Source organism: Nerophis lumbriciformis, linkage group LG37 (genome assembly GCF_033978685.3).
Source record: "Nerophis lumbriciformis linkage group LG37, RoL_Nlum_v2.1, whole genome shotgun sequence".
In the NCBI taxonomy this organism is placed as follows: domain Eukaryota; kingdom Metazoa; phylum Chordata; class Actinopteri; order Syngnathiformes; family Syngnathidae; genus Nerophis; species Nerophis lumbriciformis.
This window is the reverse complement of record NC_084584.2, coordinates 6,300,001-6,319,547: the sequence shown is the minus strand read 5'-3', so window position 1 is coordinate 6,319,547 and position 19,547 is coordinate 6,300,001. Positions and strand designations below refer to the sequence as shown.

Here is a 19,547-nt window from a genome sequence, read left to right as displayed (position 1 = left end):
CTTATTCTTAATAATAACTTAATTTAATTTCCACACAATGTCGAGGGCCAATTAAAAACTATCACACACTTAACTGGAAAGACTTATCCTTAATAATTAATTAATTTCCACACAATGTCGAGGGCAAACAAAAAACTATCACACACATAACTGGAAGGACTTATCCTTAATAATGAATTAATTTAATTTCCACACAATGTCGAGGGCAAACAAAAAACCATCACACACATAACTGGAAGGACTTATCCTTAATAATGAATTAATTTAATTTCCACACAATGTCGAAGGCCATCAAAAAACTATCACACACATAACTGGAAGGACTTATGCTTAATTTATAAATGTATTTAATTTCCACACAATGTTGAGGGCCAACAAAAAACTATCACATAATTAACTGGAAGGACTTATCCTTAATAATAAATTAATTTAATTTGCACACAATGTCGAGGGCCAACAAACAACTATCACACACATAACTGGAAGGACTTATCCTTAATAATGAATTAATTTAATTTCCACACAATGTCGAGGGCCAACAAAAAACTATCACACACATAACTGGAAGGACTTATTCTTAATAATAAATTAATTTAATTTCCACACAATGTCGAGGGCCAATTAAAAACTATCACACACTTAACTGGAAGGACTTATCCTTAATAATAAATTAATATCCACACAATGTCGAGGGCAAACAAAAAACTATCACACACATAACTGGAAGGACTTATCCTTAATAATGAATTAATTTAATTTCCACACAATGTCGAAGGCCAACAAAAAAACTATCACACACATAACTGGAAAGACTTATGCTTAATTTATAAATGTATTTAATTTCCACACAATGTTGAGGGCCAACAAAAAACTATCACATAATTAACTGGAAGGACTTATCCTTAATAATAAATTAATTTAATTTACACACAATGTCGAGGGCCAACAAACAACTATCACACACATAACTGGAAGGACTTATCCTTAATAATAAATAAATTTCCACACAATGTCGAGGGTAAACAAAAAACTATCACACACATAACTGGAAGGATTTATCCATAATAATAAATTAATTTAATTTCCACACAATGTCGAGGGCAAACAAAAAACTATCACACACATAACAGAAAGGACCTATCCTTAATAATAAATTAATTTAATTTCCACACAATGTTGAGGGCCAACAAAAAACTATCACACACATAACTGGAAGGACTTATCCTTAATAATAAATTAATTTCCACACAATGTCGAGGGCCAACAAAAAACTATCACACACATAACTGGAAGGACTTATCCTTAATAATAAACTAATTTCCACACAATGTCGAGGGCCAACAAAAAACTATAACACACATAACTGGAAGGACTTATCCTAAATAATGAATTAATTTAATTTCCACACAATGTCGAAGGCCAACAAAAAACTATCACACACATAACTGGAAGGACTTATGCTTAATTTATAAATGTATTTAATTTCCACACAATGTTGAGGGCCAACAAAAAACTATCACATAATTAACTGGAAGTACTTATCCTTAATAATAAATTAATTTAATTTACACACAATGTCGAGGGCCAACAAACAACTATCACACACATAACTGGAAGGACTTAGGCTGAATAATACATTAATAAAATGTTCACACAAAGTCGAGGGCCAATAAAAAACTATCACACACTTAACTGGAAGGACTTATCTTTAATAATAAATTAATTTAATTTCCACACAATGTCGAGGGCCAACAAAAAACTATCACACACATAACTGGAAGGACTTATCTTTAATAATAAATTAATTTAATTTCCACACAAAGTCAAGGGCCAACAAAAAACTATCACACACTTAACTGGAAGGACTTATGCTTAATAATATATTAATTTAATTTCCACACAATGTCGAGGGCCAACAAAAAACTATCACACACTTAACCGGAAGGACCTATCCTTAATAGTACATTAATTTAATTTCCACACAATGTCAAAGGCCAACAAAAAACTATCACACACATAACTGAAAGGACTTATGCTTAATAATAAATGTATTTAATTTCCACACAATGTCGAGGGCCAACAAAGAACTATCACACACTTAACTGGAAGGACTTAGGCTCGATAATAAATTAATAAAATGTTCACACAAAGTCGAGGGCCAACAAAAAACTATCACACACTTAACAGGAAGGACTTATCCTTAATAATACATTAATTTAATTTCCACACAATGTCGAAGGCCAACAAAAAACTATCACACACATAACTGGAAGGACTTATGCTTAATTTATAAATGTATTTAATTTCCACACAATGTTGAGGGCCAACAAAAAACTATCACATAATTAACTGGAAGGACTTATCCTTAATAATAAATTAATTTAATTTACACACAATGTCGAGGGACAACAAACAACTATCACACACATAACTGGAAGGACTTAGGCTGAATAATAAATTAATAAAATGTTCACACAAAGTCGAGGGCCAACAAAAAACTATCACACACTTAACCGGAAGGACCTATCCTTAATAGTACATTAATTTAATTTCCACACAATGTCAAAGGCCAACAAAAAACTATCACACACATAACTGAAAGGACTTATGCTTAATAATAAATGTATTTAATTTCCACACAATGTCGAGGGCCAACAAAGAACTATCACACACTTAACTGGAAGGACTTAGGCTCGATAATAAATTAATAAAATGTTCACACAAAGTCGAGGGCCAACAAAAAACTATCACACACTTAACAGGAAGGACTTATCCTTAATAATACATTAATTTAATTTCCACACAATGTCGAAGGCCAACAAAAAACTATCACACACATAACTGGAAGGACTTATGCTTAATTTATAAATGTATTTAATTTCCACACAATGTTGAGGGCCAACAAAAAACTATCACATAATTAACTGGAAGGACTTATCCTTAATAATAAATTAATTTAATTTACACACAATGTCGAGGGACAACAAACAACTATCACACACATAACTGGAAGGACTTAGGCTGAATAATAAATTAATAAAATGTTCACACAAAGTCGAGGGCCAACAAAAAACTATCACACACTTAACTGGAAAGACTTATCCTTAATAATTAATTAATTTCCACACAATGTCGAGGGCAAACAAAAAACTATCACACACATAACTGGAAGGACTTATCCTTAATAATGAATTAATTTAATTTCCACACAACGTCGAGGGCAAACAAAAAACCATCACACACATAACTGGAAGGACTTATCCTTAATAATGAATTAATTTAATTTCCACACAATGTCGAAGGCCAACAAAAAAACTATCACACACATAACTGGAAAGACTTATGCTTAATTTATAAATGTATTTAATTTCCACACAATGTTGAGGGCCAACAAAAAACTATCACATAATTAACTGGAAGGACTTATCCTTAATAATAAATTAATTTAATTTCCACACAATGTCGAGGGCAAACAAAAAACTATCACACACTTAACTGGAAGGACTTATCCTTAATAATGAATTAATTTAATTTCCACACAATGTCGAGGGCAAACAAAAAACTATCACACACACATAACTGGAAGGACTTATTCTTAATAATAAATTAATTTAATTTCCACACAATGTCGAGGGCAAACAAAAAACTATCACACACTTAACTGGAAGGATTTATCCTTAATAATAAATTAATTTCCACACAATGTCAAGGACAAACAAAAAACTATCACACACTTAACTGGAAGGACTTATCCTTAATAATGAATTAATTTAATTTCCACACAATGTCGAGGGCCAACAAAAAACTATCACACATATAACTGGAAGGACTTATCCTTAATAAGGAATTAATTTAATTTCCACACAATGTCGAGGGCCAACAAAATACTATCACACACATAACTGGAAGGACTTATCCTTAATAATGAATTAATTTAATTTCCACACAATGTCGAGGGCAAACAAAAAACGATCACACACATAACTGGAAGGACTTATCCTCCATCCATCCATCCATCCATTTTCTACCGCTTATTCCCTTTGGCTTAATAATAAATTAATTTCCACACAATGTCGAGGGCCAACAAAAAACTATCACACACATAACTGGAAGGACTTATGCTTAATAATAAATGTATTTAATTTCCACACAATGTTGAGGGCCAACAAAAAACTATCACATAATTAACTGGGAAGACTTATCCTTAATAATAAATTATTTTAATTTACACACAATGTCGAGGGCCAACAAAAAACTATCACACACATAAGTGGAAGGACTTAGGCTGAATAATAAATTAATAAAATGTTCACACAAAATCGAGGGTTAATAAAAAACTATCACACACTTAACTGGAAGGACTTATCTTTAATAATAAATTAATTTAATTTCCACACAATGTCGAGGGCCAACAAAAAACTATCACACACTTAACTGGAAGGACTTATCCTTAATAATGAATTAATTTAATTTCCACACAATGTCGAGGGCAAACAAAAAACTATCACACACATAACTGGAAGGACTTATCCTTAATAATGAATTAATTTAATTTCCACACAATTTCGAGGGCCAACAAAAAACTATCACACACTTAACTGGAAGGACTTATCCTTAATAATAAATTAATTTCCACACAATGTCGAGGGCCAACAAAAAACTATCACACACATAACTGGAAGGACTTATCCTTAATAATAAACTAATTTCCACACAATGTCGAGGGCCAACAAAAAACTAACACACACATAACTGGAAGGACTTATCCTTAATAATAAATTAATTTAATTTCCACACAATGTTGAGGGCCAATTAAAAACTATCACACACTTAACTGGAAGGACTTATCCTTAATAATAAATTAATATCCACACAATGTCGAGGGCAAACAAAAAACTATCACACACATAACTGGAAGGACTTATGCTTAATTTATAAATGTATTTAATTTCCACACAATGTTGAGGGCCAACAAAAAACTATCACATAATTAACTGGGAGGACTTATCCTTAATAATAAATTAATTTAATTTCCACACAATGTCGAGGGCCAACAAACAACTATCACACACATACCTGGAAGGACTTAGGCTGAATAATACATTAATAAAATGTTCACACAAAATCGAGGGCCAATAAAAAACTATCACACACGTAACTGGAAGGACTTATCTTTAATAATAAATTAATTTAATTTCCACACAATGTCGAGGGCAAACAAAAAACTATCACACACTTAACTGGAAGGACTTATCCTTAATAATAAATTAATTTCCACACAATGTCGAGGGCAAACAAAAAACTATCACACACATAACTGGAAGGACTTATCCTTAATAATGAATTAATTTAATTTCCACACAATGTCGAGGGCCAACAAAAAACTATCACACACATAACTGGAAGGACTTATCCTTAATAATGAATTAATTTAATTTCCACACAATGTCGAGGGCCAACAAAAAACTATCACACACATAACTGGAAGGACTTATCTTTAATAATAAATTACTTTAATTTCCACACAATGTCGAGGGCCAACAAAAAACTATCACACACATAACTGGAAGGACTTATCCTTAATAATAAATAAATTTCCACACAATGTCGAGGGCCAACAAAAAACTAACACACACATAACTGGAAGGACTTATCCTTAATAATGAATTAATTTAATTTCCACACAATGTCGAGGGCCAATAAAAAACTATCACACACTTAACTGGAAGGACTTATCCTTAATAATAAATTAATTTCCACACAATGTCGAGGGCCAACAAAAAACTATAACACACATAACTGGAAGGACTTATCCTTAATAATGAATTAATTTAATTTCCACACAATGTCGAAGGCCAACAAAAAACTATCACACACATAACTGGAAGGACTTATTCTTAATAATAAATTAATTTAATTTCCACACAATGTCGAGGGCCAATAAAAAACTATCACACACTTAACTGGAAGGACTTATCCTTAATAATAAATTAATATCCACACAATGTCGAGGGCAAACAAAAAACTATCACACACATAACTGGAAAGACTTATTCTTAATAATAAATTAATTTAATTTCCACACAATGTCGAGGGCCAATAAAAAACTATCACACACTTAACTGGAAGGACTTATCCTTAATAATAAATTAATATCCACACAATGTCGAGGGCAAACAAAAAACTATCACACACTTAACTGGAAGGACTTATCCTTAATGATAAATTAATTTCCACACAATGTCGAGGGCCAACAAAAAACTATCACACACATAACTGGAAGGACTTATTCTTAATAATACATTAATTTAATTTCCACACAATGTCGAAGGCCAACAAAAAACTATCACACACATAACTGAAAGGACATATCCTTAATAATAAATTAATTTCCACACAATGTCGAGGGCCAACAAAAAACTATCACACACATAACTGGAAGGACTTATTCTTAATAATAAATTAATTTAATTTCCACACAATGTCGAGGGCCAATAAAAACCTATCACACACTTAACTGGAAGGACTTATCCTTAATAATGAATTAATGTAATTTCCACACAATGTCGAGGGCAAACAAAAAGTTATCACACACATAACTGGAAGGACTTATTCTTAATAATAAATTAATTTAATTTCCACACAATGTCGAGGGCCAATAAAAAACTATCACACACTTAACTGGAAGGACTTATCCTTAATAATGAATTAATTTAATTTCCACACAATGTCGAGGGCCAACAAAAAACTATCACACATATAACTGGAAGGACTTATCCTTAATAATGAATTAATTTAATTTCCACACAATGTCGAGGGCAAACAAAAAAACGATCACACACATAACTGGAAGGACTTATCCTTAATAATAAATTAATTTCCACACAATGTCGAGGGCCAACAAAAAACTATCACACACATAACTGGAAGGACTTCACCTTAATAATAAATTAATTTCCACACAATGTCGAGGGCAAACAAAAAACTATCACACACATAACTGGAAGGACTTATGCTTAATAATAAATGTATTTAATTTCCACACAATGTTGAGGGCCAACAAAAAACTATCACATAATTAACTGGGAGGACTTATCCTTAATAATAAATTATTTTAATTTACACACAATGTCGAGGGCCAACAAAAAACTATCACACACATAAGTGGAAGGACTTAGGCTGAATAATAAATTAATAAAATGTTCACACAAAATCGAGGGTTAATAAAAAACTATCACACACTTAACTGGAAGGACTTATCTTTAATAATAAATTAATTTAATTTCCACACAATGTCGAGGGCCAACAAAAAACTATCACACACTTAACTGGAAGGACTTATCCTTAATAATGAATTAATTTAATTTCCACACAATGTCGAGGGCCAACAAAAAACTATCACACACATAACTGGAAGGACTTATCCTTAATAATAAATTAATTTAACTTCCACACAATGTCGAGGGCCAACAAAAAACTATCTTCAGGCCTAAAATGTTTGATGACGCACGCTGCAACACATGAAGCCTTTTTTCACGTCAGTCCTTTCAAACCTTCGCACCTTTCTCTCCGTCGCACCCCGTTGCATCACACTAGCATGACCGGCTATAGCTTGCGCGCACACACACACACACACACACACACACACACACACACACACACACACACACACACACACACACACACACACACACACACACACACACACACACACACTCGGGTGCCACATGACAAGATGGCGTCCCTTTCATCCTTCAAAGCGCGTGCAAGAGCGCTGCAACCTGCTTCACGTCTGCAAGGTTTCCATTTCTTCCCGGGGCGTCCTGATACAACTTTTTCACTTCCGATACCGATATTGGATCGCTGATATTGATGCCAGATCAGCAGGAATCATACTGGTATCACTTAGAGTAGTCATTTTTTTTTTTTATCGCAACACAAAGAATAATTCATGAGTGATGCGGACACGTTTGTTACTGGACACTTTCTAAGCAACATGCAACTATAATTACGTATGTCTCGCTTGTGTGCTTAGCTGTTGTGTAGCTGCTAGTTCCTTGTAGCCAAAAGCCGAGCATGTTTGCCTTTTTGGAAATGACTTGACTAAAATACGACAGCCTTTATAATCTGATACTTGTTTTTTTTGCTGATATCAGAAACCCGTATCGGATTAGGACACCTTTAGTTTTCGTCGTGCTTCACTTCTTTTTACACTTGTCTGACAGTATAGAATGTTTAAATCTGACTTAACATTACCTGCACATTTAATGAACATTTTATGGCATTTCCAGTTTGACCCTAGAGCCAATTATCATATTAATTTATTATTGGAAGTCTTATTTTGCATTTACTTTATAATTCATTATGTTTTTGTTTTTTTAATTGAATGTTTTTATTCAAATTTATATTTATTTATGTGTTTATACATGTTATTGTTGTTGTTGCTAGTTTGACTCTGGAACATATAATTGTATTGTACTTTGTAGATGTATTTATTTTTGGGGTGTTATTTTGTGTTATTTTTTTCAATTAATTTATTTGTATATTTTATATTTTTCAATGTGTTTTTTAATTTTCACATGTATTTATTCATTTTTATTTATTGTACTTAATTCCCAGTTTGACCCTGGAATGAATAATTTTATTTAGATTTTTTTTAAATAATTGGGGGGGCGCATTTTGGAATCAATTTATTTTTTAATTTTAATTTTTTTTTAAAACTTTTTTATTTTCATATACATTCATTTATTTACTTATACATTAAACATTTTTTTGTTTGACTCTGGAACGAATAATTATATTTTACTTGGTAGATGTATTTATTTTGGGCGGGGGGGGTTTATTTTGTGTTTATTTTTTCAATTAACTTATTTTTAATATGTTTTTTATTTTCATACATAATTATTCATTTTGATTTTTTTTTTAATTGCCAGTTTGACCCGGAACGAATAATTGTATTTAAGTTTTTTTAAGTTTTTATTTTTTTGTGTTTATTTTGGAATCCATTTATTTATTTGTATCTTTTATATTTTTCAATGTGTTTTTTAATTTTCATATGTATTTATTCATTTTTGTTTATTGTATTTAATTGCCAGTTTGACCCTGGAATCAATTTATTTTTATTTTTTTTAAACTTTTTAAACTTTTTTATTTTCATATATATTCATTTATTTACTTATTCATTAAACATTTTTTTGTTTGACTCTGGAACGAATAATTATATTTTACTTGGTAGATTTATTTATTTTGGGCGGCGGCGGGGGGGGGGGGGTTATTTTGTGTTTATTTTTTCAATTAACTTATTTTTAATATGTTTTTTATTTTCATATATAATTATTCATGTGGATTTTTTTTTTAATTGCCAGTTTGACCCGGAACGAATAATTGTATTTAAGTTTTTTCAAGTTTTTATTTTTTTGTGTTTATTTTGGAATCCATTTATTTATTTGTATCTTTTATAATTTTCAATGTGTTTTTTAATTTTCATATGTATTTATTAATTTTTGTTTATTGTATTTAATTGCCAGTTTGACCCTGGAATTATATTTTTTATTCAGATTTAAAAAAAAAAAAATTGGGGGGGAAGGGCCGCATTTCGTGTTTATTTTGGAATCAATTTATTTTAGCATTTTTTTTAAAAGGTTGTTATTTTCATTTATATATTCATTTATGTATTAATTTATTTATTCATGAAACATTTTTTTGTTTGACTCTGGAACGAATAATTTATTTTACTTTGTAGATGTATTTATTATTATTTATTTTTTCAATTAACTTATCTTTAATACGTTTTTTATTTTCATATATATTTATTCATTTGGATTTTTTTTTAAATTGCCAGTTTGACCCAGAATGAATAATTGTATTTTATTTTTTTAAGTTTTTAATTTTTGGGTTTTTTATTTCGTGTTTATTTTGGAATCAATTTATTTGTATTCTTTGCACATTTTTTATTTTCATATAAATTATTTTATCTATATATTCATTTCTTTTTTTTTTTCTATTGCCAGTTTGACCCTGAAATGAATGATTTCTACCTTCATGACTTCCTGTGGGAAAAATGTGGAATTTTTGTTTAATCTCAGACAGTAATGTCAACATAATAGATAGATGCTACGTACTGGAGGTGTTAGCACGTGCTAACACCTCCCTCATTAGCAGGGGCTAATGAGGGAGGTCACTGATTGGCCGAAGGGCACCAATTAAAAAGTGATTAGAAGCAACATCATTAACGTAAATAGAAAATGGGATCATGTGATCACTCACCAACGAAGGAGGTCTCGCCAAGGTAGCCTCTCCGCCTCAGGACCACCTCCAGGAACTGGTCCTCCTCGTCCACCACGTAGTGGTCCTTCTGCAGGGAGATCCACGACCAGTCCAGATGGAAACTCTGCTCCTTCAGCTTGTTGGCACCTGAAACACAGCATTATTATTAATAACAGCAATAATAATAATAATATTAACAGCAACCTTATTATTATTGACAGCAATAATAATAATAATAATATTAACAGCAACATTATTATTATTGACAGCAATAATAATAATAATATTAACAGCAACATTATTATTATTGACAGCAATAATAATAATAATAATACTAACAGCGACATTATTATTATTAACAGCAATATAATAATAATAATAATAATACTAACAGCAACATTATTATTATTAACAGCAATAATAATAATACTAACAGCGACATTATTATCATTAGTAGTAGTGGAAGTAGGAGGAAATAATACTAGTATTATTATTATTATTATTATTATCTACTCCTACAACTATTATTAATATTATTCACTACTACTACTAGTAGTGAAATATAATTTATTATTATTATTATTAATGGTAGTAAGAGTAGTGAAAGTAGTAGTCGTAGTAGTAAATATTACTAGTATTAGTAGTAGTAGTAGTAGTAATAAATAATGGTATTATTAATAGTAGAAGTAGTAGTAAATAATGCTATTATTATTATTCACTACTCGTAGTAAAATATTATATATATATATTTTTAATTGATAGTAGTAGTAGTAGTAAAATTAGTAGTACTAAATATTACTAGTATTATTATACTAATAGTAAATATTACTAATAGAAGTAGTAATAAATATTATTATTATTATTATTATTTACTACTACTATTAATAAAATATTATATATTATTATTGATATTATTGGTAGTAGTAGTAGTAGTAGTAATACATATTTTTAGTATTGGTATTTGTAGTGGTAAATATTATTATCATTTTTACTATTATTTACAAATACAACTATTATTATAATTATTATTTACTAAAAGTGGTAGTAGTCAAATAGTATGTATTAATTATTATTTTTATTAGTAGTAGTTGTCGTAAATATTATTATCCCCTACTCCTACAACTATTATTATTAGTAGTAGTAAATGATATTATCTACTACTCTCTACTTAATTATCAATAATACTATTAATATAACAATAATAATTAAAAAAATACCCATAATATAATAATAGTATTAATAATGTAGTAGTAGAAGTAGTATATAATAATAATAATATTTACTATAATACTACCAGTAGTACATTATCTAGTACAAACGTTTGTAGATAATAATAATAATAGTATTTTACTACAAAATAATTTATTATAGTAATAATATTGACAATATTATTATTACTACTACTATTATTTGTAATATTACATTATCTACTACTACAAGTAGTAGTAGCAAATATTATTCTAAACTATTATTATTAGTCGTAGTAATAGTGGTGGTTAAAGTAATAGTAATAGAATAATAACAATAATAATAGTTGTAGTAGTCTATTATTATTACTACTAATGTTATTAATATTATTGTTATCATCATCTGGTAAAGGCAGATTTTTCTCTCCTTTGCATCACATTGAACTGTGTACCTAATGTAGTGACCAGACATCATGCGACTTGTAAATATATACATTGTTTTTTTTAAGCCATATTATTCATAATTCATGTTTTCGGGTAAGCGTATCCACTTTGATGCATTTTTTAAAATATATATATATATATATATATATATATATATATATATATATATATATATATATATATATATATATATATATATATATATATATATATATATATATATATTGTGTACAACACAAACACAACAGTCCCCTTTTAGGAGAAGTTGCAGAACAACAACACAAATAGGAAAACCGAAGCGCTGTCGGGGGTGAAAAGTTCAGCACTTTTTGCAGAGTGGATGAAGAAAAAGGAGAAGAAGGAGGAGAAAAAGATGAAGATGAAGAAGGAGAAAAAGATGAAGATGAAGAAGGAGAAGAGGAAGGCGTAACAGGGATTATCACAATGTATGTGTTGTTGTGTAAAGCCTGCAGGCAAACACACAAACTTGTATTTGTTACCTTCTTGAGACCTGAGAAAAATGGCTCCCTCTTTAGGACCAGCCTTTCTAGATATATAAAGAAGTGTATTTACAACATTAATAATATATACATACTATGCACATATAAAAAAGCTTGTTATGAAAAATTAGTTGGAATTTCACAAGAAAAAGGTCACAATTTCACAAGAAAAACTCAGAATTTTGGCAGTATTATAATAAGTCGTAATTTTACTCAACGCAAGTCAAAATTTCACAAGAAAAACGGAACATTTGTGCAAAATTATGATAAAAGTTGGAATTTTACTCAATAACAGTCGCAATTTTACAAGAAAAAGCTTACATTTTTGGAAATTTTATGAAAAAAGTCGTGATTTTACTCGACAAAAGTCACAATTTTATAAGAAAACTTTAAAACGTTGGCAATATTATAATATTAATCTGACATTTTTACTGGCGAAATGATGACAAAAGTCATCATTTTACTCAAAAAATTTCACTATTTTACAACAACAACGCAAAAATTGGCAATATTGTGACAAAAGTCAGCATTTTTATACAACAAATGTCGCCATTTTGCATGAAAAATTTATAATTTTACCATAAAAAAGTAATGATTTTACGAGAAAATATTGCAATATTACAGAAACAGAAAGAATGAGAAATTGTTCCCAATTCTATAAGAAAAAAGTCGACACATTGTGAGAAAAAGACTGTTTTTAGTAAAAAAAAAAAAAGTGTTTGTAATTGGTTTTGAATCTTCATTATTTACTTCAAGTTATTACAGTATGTCTCTATATAACATATTTTTTAATTTTTTTTAATGAATTTTGGTCAAAGGGGGCGCATTTTCTTACACACACTTGTTATTTCATATGTTGACCAGAGGAGGAGCACTTCAAATTATTACACACATTTGTTATTTCATATGTTGACCAGAGGAGGAGCACTTCAAATTATTACACACATTTGTTATTTCATATGTTGACCAGAGGGGAGCACTTCAAATTATTACACACACTTGTTATGTCATATGTTGACTTTTAAAAGCGACACACAGTCAATTATAAAAATCCCTCCTTTTTGGGACCACCCTCATTTTGATAGATGTCACCAGCAGGGGTGCAAATGAGACATTGTCTATTAGATGCAATGTTATTGGGACCATGATTTATGTCATCACTTGTTCACACCTCCTCATATGGAAGATACTTTTCCTTCTTCATGTCTCATGAAGGGTAGAAATACAAGAACACACACACACACACACACACACACACACACACACACACACACACACACACACACACACACACACACAAAATGAGGGATTTTTCAAATTGACTGTGTGTCGCTTTTAAAAGTGCTCCCCCTCTGGTCAACATATGAAATAACAAGTGTGTGTAAGAATTTGAAGTTCTCCCCCTCTGGTCAACATATGAAATAACAAGTGTGTGTGAAAAAATTGAAGTGCTCCCCCTCTGGTCAACATATGAAATAACAAGTGTGTGTAAAAAAATGTGAAGTTCTCCCCCTCTGGTCAACATATGAAATAACAAGTGTGTGTAAAAATGTGAAGTTCTCCCCCTCTGGTCAACATATGAAATAACAAGTGTGTGTAAAAATTTGAAGTTCTCCCCCTCTGGTCAACATATGAAATAACAAGTGTGTGTAAAAATGTGAAGTTCTCCCCCTCTGGTCAACATATGAAATAACAAGTGTGTGTAAAAATGTGAAGTTCTCCCCCTCTAGTCAACATATGAAATAACAAGTGTGTGTAAAAATGTGAAGTTCTCCCCCTCTGGTCAACATATGAAATAACAAGTGTGTGTAAAAAAATTTGAAGTTCTCCCCCTCTGGTCAACATATGAAATAACAAGTGTCTGTAAAAAATTGAAATGCTCTCCCTCCGGTCAACATATGAAATAACAAGTGTGTGTAAAAATGGGAAGTTCTCCCCCTCTGGTCAACATATGAAATAACAAGTGTGTGTAAAAATGTAAAGTTCTCCCCCTCTGGTCAACATATGAAATAAGGTGTGTGTGTAAAAATGTGAAGTTCTCCCCCTCTGGTCAACATATGAAATAACAAGTGTGTGTAAGAAATTGAAATGCACCCCCTTTGGCCAAAATTAATTAAAAAAAAAAAAAAAATATGTATATAGAGACATACTGTAATAACTTGAAGTAAATAATGAAGATTCAAAACCAATTACAAACAAAAAATGAACTAAAAGCAGTCTTTTTCTCACAATGTGTCGACTTTTTTCTTATAAAATTGGGAACAATTTCTCATATTCTTTCTGTTTCTGCAATATAATATTTTCTCGTAAAATTATGACTTTTTTAATGTAAAATTATACATTTTTAATGCAAAACGGCGACATTTGTCATACAAAATGCCTACTTTTGTCACAATATCGCCAATTTTTTGTGTTGTTCTTGTAAAATTGAGTAAAATTATGACTTTTGTCATCATTTTGCCAATAACAATTTCAGATTATTATTAAAATATTGCCAACATTTTAAAGTTTTCTTAAAAACTTTTCTTAAAAAAATTACGACTCTTTTCATAAAATTGCCAAAAATGTAAGCTTTTTCTTGTAAAATTGCGACTGTTATTGAATAAAATATCGACTTTTATTTTATTTTTTTATATTGCACAAATGTTCCGTTTTTCTTGTAACATTTTGACTTGTGTGAGTAAAATTACGACTTATTATAATACTGCCCAAATTTTAAGTTTTTCTTGTGAAATTGTGACCTTTTTCTTGTGAAATTCCAACTCATTTTTCACAACAAGCTTTTTTATATTTGCATAGTTTGTATATATTATTAATGTTGTAAATACACTTCTTTATATATCTAGAATGGCTGGTCCTAAAGAGGGAGGCATTTTTCTCAGGTCTCAAGTAGGTAAGAAATACAAGAGTGTGTGTGTGTGTGTGTGTGTGTGTGTGTGTGTGTGTGTGTGTGTGTGTGTGTGTGTGTGTGTGTGTGTGTGTGTGTCCTCAAAAGGAGACAAAGAGGCATCAGCCAGCTCCTTCAGAAGCGAATAAAAGCAGCAGCGGCGGCAGCAAAAAAAAAAAAAGAGAAGAAAAAAGAAAAAGGATGAAGTGTGTAAACAGTCTTTTATGTGCAACTCAAATATGACACATTTGTTTGTGGGGGGGAAACATTATTCCAACAAAGAAACGTAATAATAAAGACTTTAGTGTTATCACCGGAGACACGGCCAGATAAATGATACTAAACAGATTCTTTAACGAGCCCTCAAAAGGGTAATATCAAAGTTGGGAAACAAACGCAATCACTGCTCTGTATTAATTATACAATATTCATATTAAAGGGCGAGTTGTTTCCCCCCCCCCGAGGGCTTTACTCGCCAATGTTTACAAAAAGGGTCATAATCTATTGACGTTTGCATTTTACGGACTATAAACCCCACCCACTAAATTTTAGAAGAAAATAATCATTTTTCCATATATTAGTTGCAAGTCTCAGATATATACTCATTGTGGAATTAGTATTTTATACAATTATATTTGATCAAAGAGCCTTTGTTGGTTTACTTACTACTAAAAGACAAGTTGTCTAGTATGTTCACTATTTTATTTAAGGACAAACTTGTAATAATAAACATATGTTTAAAGTACTCTAAGATCCATCCATCCACCATCTTCTTCCGCTTATCCGAGGTCGGGTCGCGGGGGCAGCAGCCTAAGCAGGGAAGCCCAGACTTCCCTCTCCCCAGCAAATTCGTCCAGCTCCTCCCGGGGGATCCTGAGACGTTCCCAGGCCAGCCGGGAGACATAGTCTTCCCAACGTGTCCTGGGTCTTCCCCGTGGCCTCCTACCGGTCGGAAGTGCCCTAAACACCTCCCTAGGGAGGCGTTCAGGTGGCATCCTGACCAGATGCCCGAACCACCTCATCTGGCTCCTCTCCATGTGGAGGAGCAGCGGCTTTACTTTGAGCTCCTCCCGGATGACAGAGTTTCTCACCCTATCTCTAAGGGAGAGACCCACCACCCGGCGGAGGAAACTCATTTCGGCCGCTTGTACCCGTGATCTTGTCCTTTCGGTCATAACCCAAAGCTCATGACCATAGGTGAGGATGGGAACGTAGATCGACCGGTAAATTGAGAGCTTTGCCTTCCGGCTCAGCTCCTTCTTCACCACAACGGATCGATACAGCGTCCGCATTACTGAAGACGCCGCACCGATCCGCCTGTCGATCTCACGATCCACTCTTCCCTCACTCGTGAACAAGACTCCGAGGTACTTGAACTCCTCCACTTGGGGCAAGATCTCCTCCCCAACCCGGAGATGGCACTCCACCCTTTTCCAGGCGAGAACCATGCACTCGGACTTGGAGGTGCTGATTCCCATCACAGTCGCTTCACACTTGGCTGTGAACCGATGCAGTGAGAGCTGAAGATCTTGGCCAGATGAAGCCATCAGGACCACATCATCTGCAAAAAGCAGAGACCTAATCCTGCAGCCACCAAACCAGATCCCCTCAACGCCTTGACTGCGCCTAGAAATTCTGTCCATAAAACTTATGAACAGAATCGGTGACAAAGGGCAGTCTTGGCGGAGTCCAACTCTCACTGGAATCGTGTCCGACTTACTGCGGGCAATTCGGACCAAGCTCTGGCACTGATCATACAGGGAGCGGACCGCCACAATAAGACAGTCCGTTACCCCATACTCTCTGAGCACTCCCCACAGGACTTCCCGGGATACATGGTCGAATGCCTTCTCCAAGTCCACAAAGCACATGTAGACTGGTTGGGCAAACTCCCATGCACCCTCAAGGACCCTGCCGAGAGTATAGAGCTGGTCCACAGTTCCACGACCAGGACGAAAACCACACTGTTCCTCCTGAATCCGAGGTTCGACTATCCGGCGTAGCCTCCTCTCCAGTACACCTGAATAGACCTTACCCTAAGATGTTTTGTTAAAATAAAGCCAATAATGCCATTTTTTGTGGTCCTCTTTATTTAGAAAATAGTACCGTCCTGGTTGTGGAACTGTGGACCAGCTCTTTACTCTCGGCAGGGTCCTTGAGGGTGCATGGGAGTTTGCCCAACCGGTCTACATGTGCTTTGTGGACTTGGAGAAGGCATTCGACCGTGTACCCCGGGAAGTCCTGTGGGGAGTGCTCAGAGAGCATGGGGTATCGGACTGTCTGATTGTGGCGGTCTGCTCCCTGTATGATCAGTGCCAGAGCTTGGTCCGCATTGCCGGCAGTAAGTCGGACCCGTTTCCAGTGAGGGTTGGACTCCGCCAAGGCTGCCCTTTGTCACCGATTCTGTTCATAACTTTTATGGACCGAATTTCTAGGCGCAGTCAAGGCGTTGAGGGGATCCGGTTTGGTGGCTGCAGGATTAGGTCTCTGCTTTTTGCAGATGATGTGGTCCGACGAGTCCGCCTACAGGAGAGAGGTGGATGATCATGGACTTCAGGAAAGTCACAGCCCCACCATCCCCCCCTCACCCTGATTGACTCTCCCACCCCCCGTCTCCATTGTGGACTCCTTCCCTTTCTTGGGCACCAGCATCACCCAGGACCTCAAGTGGGAGCCGACCATCAGCTCCCTCATCAAGAAGGCCCAGCAGAGGATGTACTTCCCGCGGCAGCTGAGGAAACTTAAGGTGCCGACCGAGATGCTGGTGCAGTTCTACTCAGCCATCATCGAGTCCATCCTCACCTCCTCCATCACCGTGTGGTTCCCTGGCGCCACAGTCCAGGATAAGCATCGACAGCAGCGCAAGGTACGTGCTGCTGAGAAGGTGATTGGCTGCAAGCTCCCATCCCTCCAGGACCTGTTCTCCTCCAGGACCAGGAGGCGTGTGGGTCGGATCACAGCTGACTCTTCTCACCCTGGACACAAACTATTCTCTCCTTTCCCCTCAGGCAGGAGACTACAGTCCATCCAGACCCACACCTCCCGCCACCTGAACAGTTTTTCCCCTCGGCCATCAGGCACATGAACAATAACAAGATCTGATAGCTCAGTTATAGCTCATTTTATTACCTATTCTGTGTTATACGTGTTTTATGTTGCACCATTGCACCAAGAAAAATTCCTTGTTTGTGAACCCACTCTCAAACAATGGCAATAAAAACTTTTCTGATTCTGATTCTGATTCTGATGGCTTCATCTGGCCAGGATCTTCAGCTCTCGCTGGATCGGTTCGCAGCCGAGTGTGAAGCGACTGGGATGAGAATCAGCACCTCCAAGTCCGAGTCCATGGTTCTCGCCCGGTAAAGGGTGGAGTGCCATCTCCGGTTTGGGGAGGAGACCCTGCCCCAAGTGGAGGAGTCCAAAAACCTCGGAGTCTTGTTCAAGAGTGAGGGAAGAGTGGATCGTGAGATCGACAGGTGGATCGGTGCGGCGTCTTCAGTAATGCGGACGCTGTATCGATCCGTTGTGGTGAAGAAGGAGCTGAGCCGGAAGGCAAAGCTCTCAATTTACCGGTCGATCTACGTTCACATCCTCACCTATGGTCATGAGCTTTGGGTTATGACCGAAAGGACAAGATCACGGGTACAAGCGGCCCAAATGAGTTTCCTCCGCCGGGTGGCGGGTCTCTCCCTTAGAGATAGGGTGAGAAGCTCTGTCATCCGGGGGGAGCTCAAAGTAAAGCCGCTGCTCCTCCACATGGAGAGGAGCCAGATGAGGTGGTTCGGGCATCTGGTCAGGATGCCACCCGAATGCCTCCCTAGGGAGGTGTTTAGGGCACGTCCGAGGCCAAGGGGAAGACCCAGGACACGTTGGGTAGACTATGTCTCCCGGCTGGCCTGGGAACGCCTCGGGATCCCCCGGGAGGAGCTGCATGAAGTGGCTGGGGAGAGGGAAGTCTGGGCTTCTCTGCTTAGGCTGCTGCCCCCGCAACCCGACCTCGGATAAGCAGAAGAAGATGGATGGATGGAGTACTGAAAAGTATTGAAATAAAATTTGGTACCGGTACCAAAATATCGGTATCGGGACAACACTAGTTGCGCATTTACTTCTTCTTCACTCCAATTTTCCAAAAAATGCACTAGCTTAATGCTAATACACGCTGTTTTTGCTGTTGAAGCGCTACTGATTAGCATTAGCGATTTTACATGGCGACTTCAACACCTCCGAATTTGCGAATGAAAACTACAACTAAGACGCACGTTG

General features: G+C 34.6%; 1 protein-coding gene across 1 annotated transcript in view; it reads right to left on the bottom strand.

The window, feature by feature from the left end:
• The window catches only part of LOC133577199 (FRAS1-related extracellular matrix protein 2-like), a 129,146-nt gene that overhangs the window by 70,884 nt on the left and 38,715 nt on the right, over window positions 1-19,547 (bottom strand). The window contains exon 3 of the mRNA XM_061930832.1: window positions 10,267-10,413. Within this exon, the coding sequence (XP_061786816.1) occupies window positions 10,267-10,413 (147 nt within the window). The remainder of the gene's footprint in view (window positions 1-10,266; window positions 10,414-19,547) is intronic.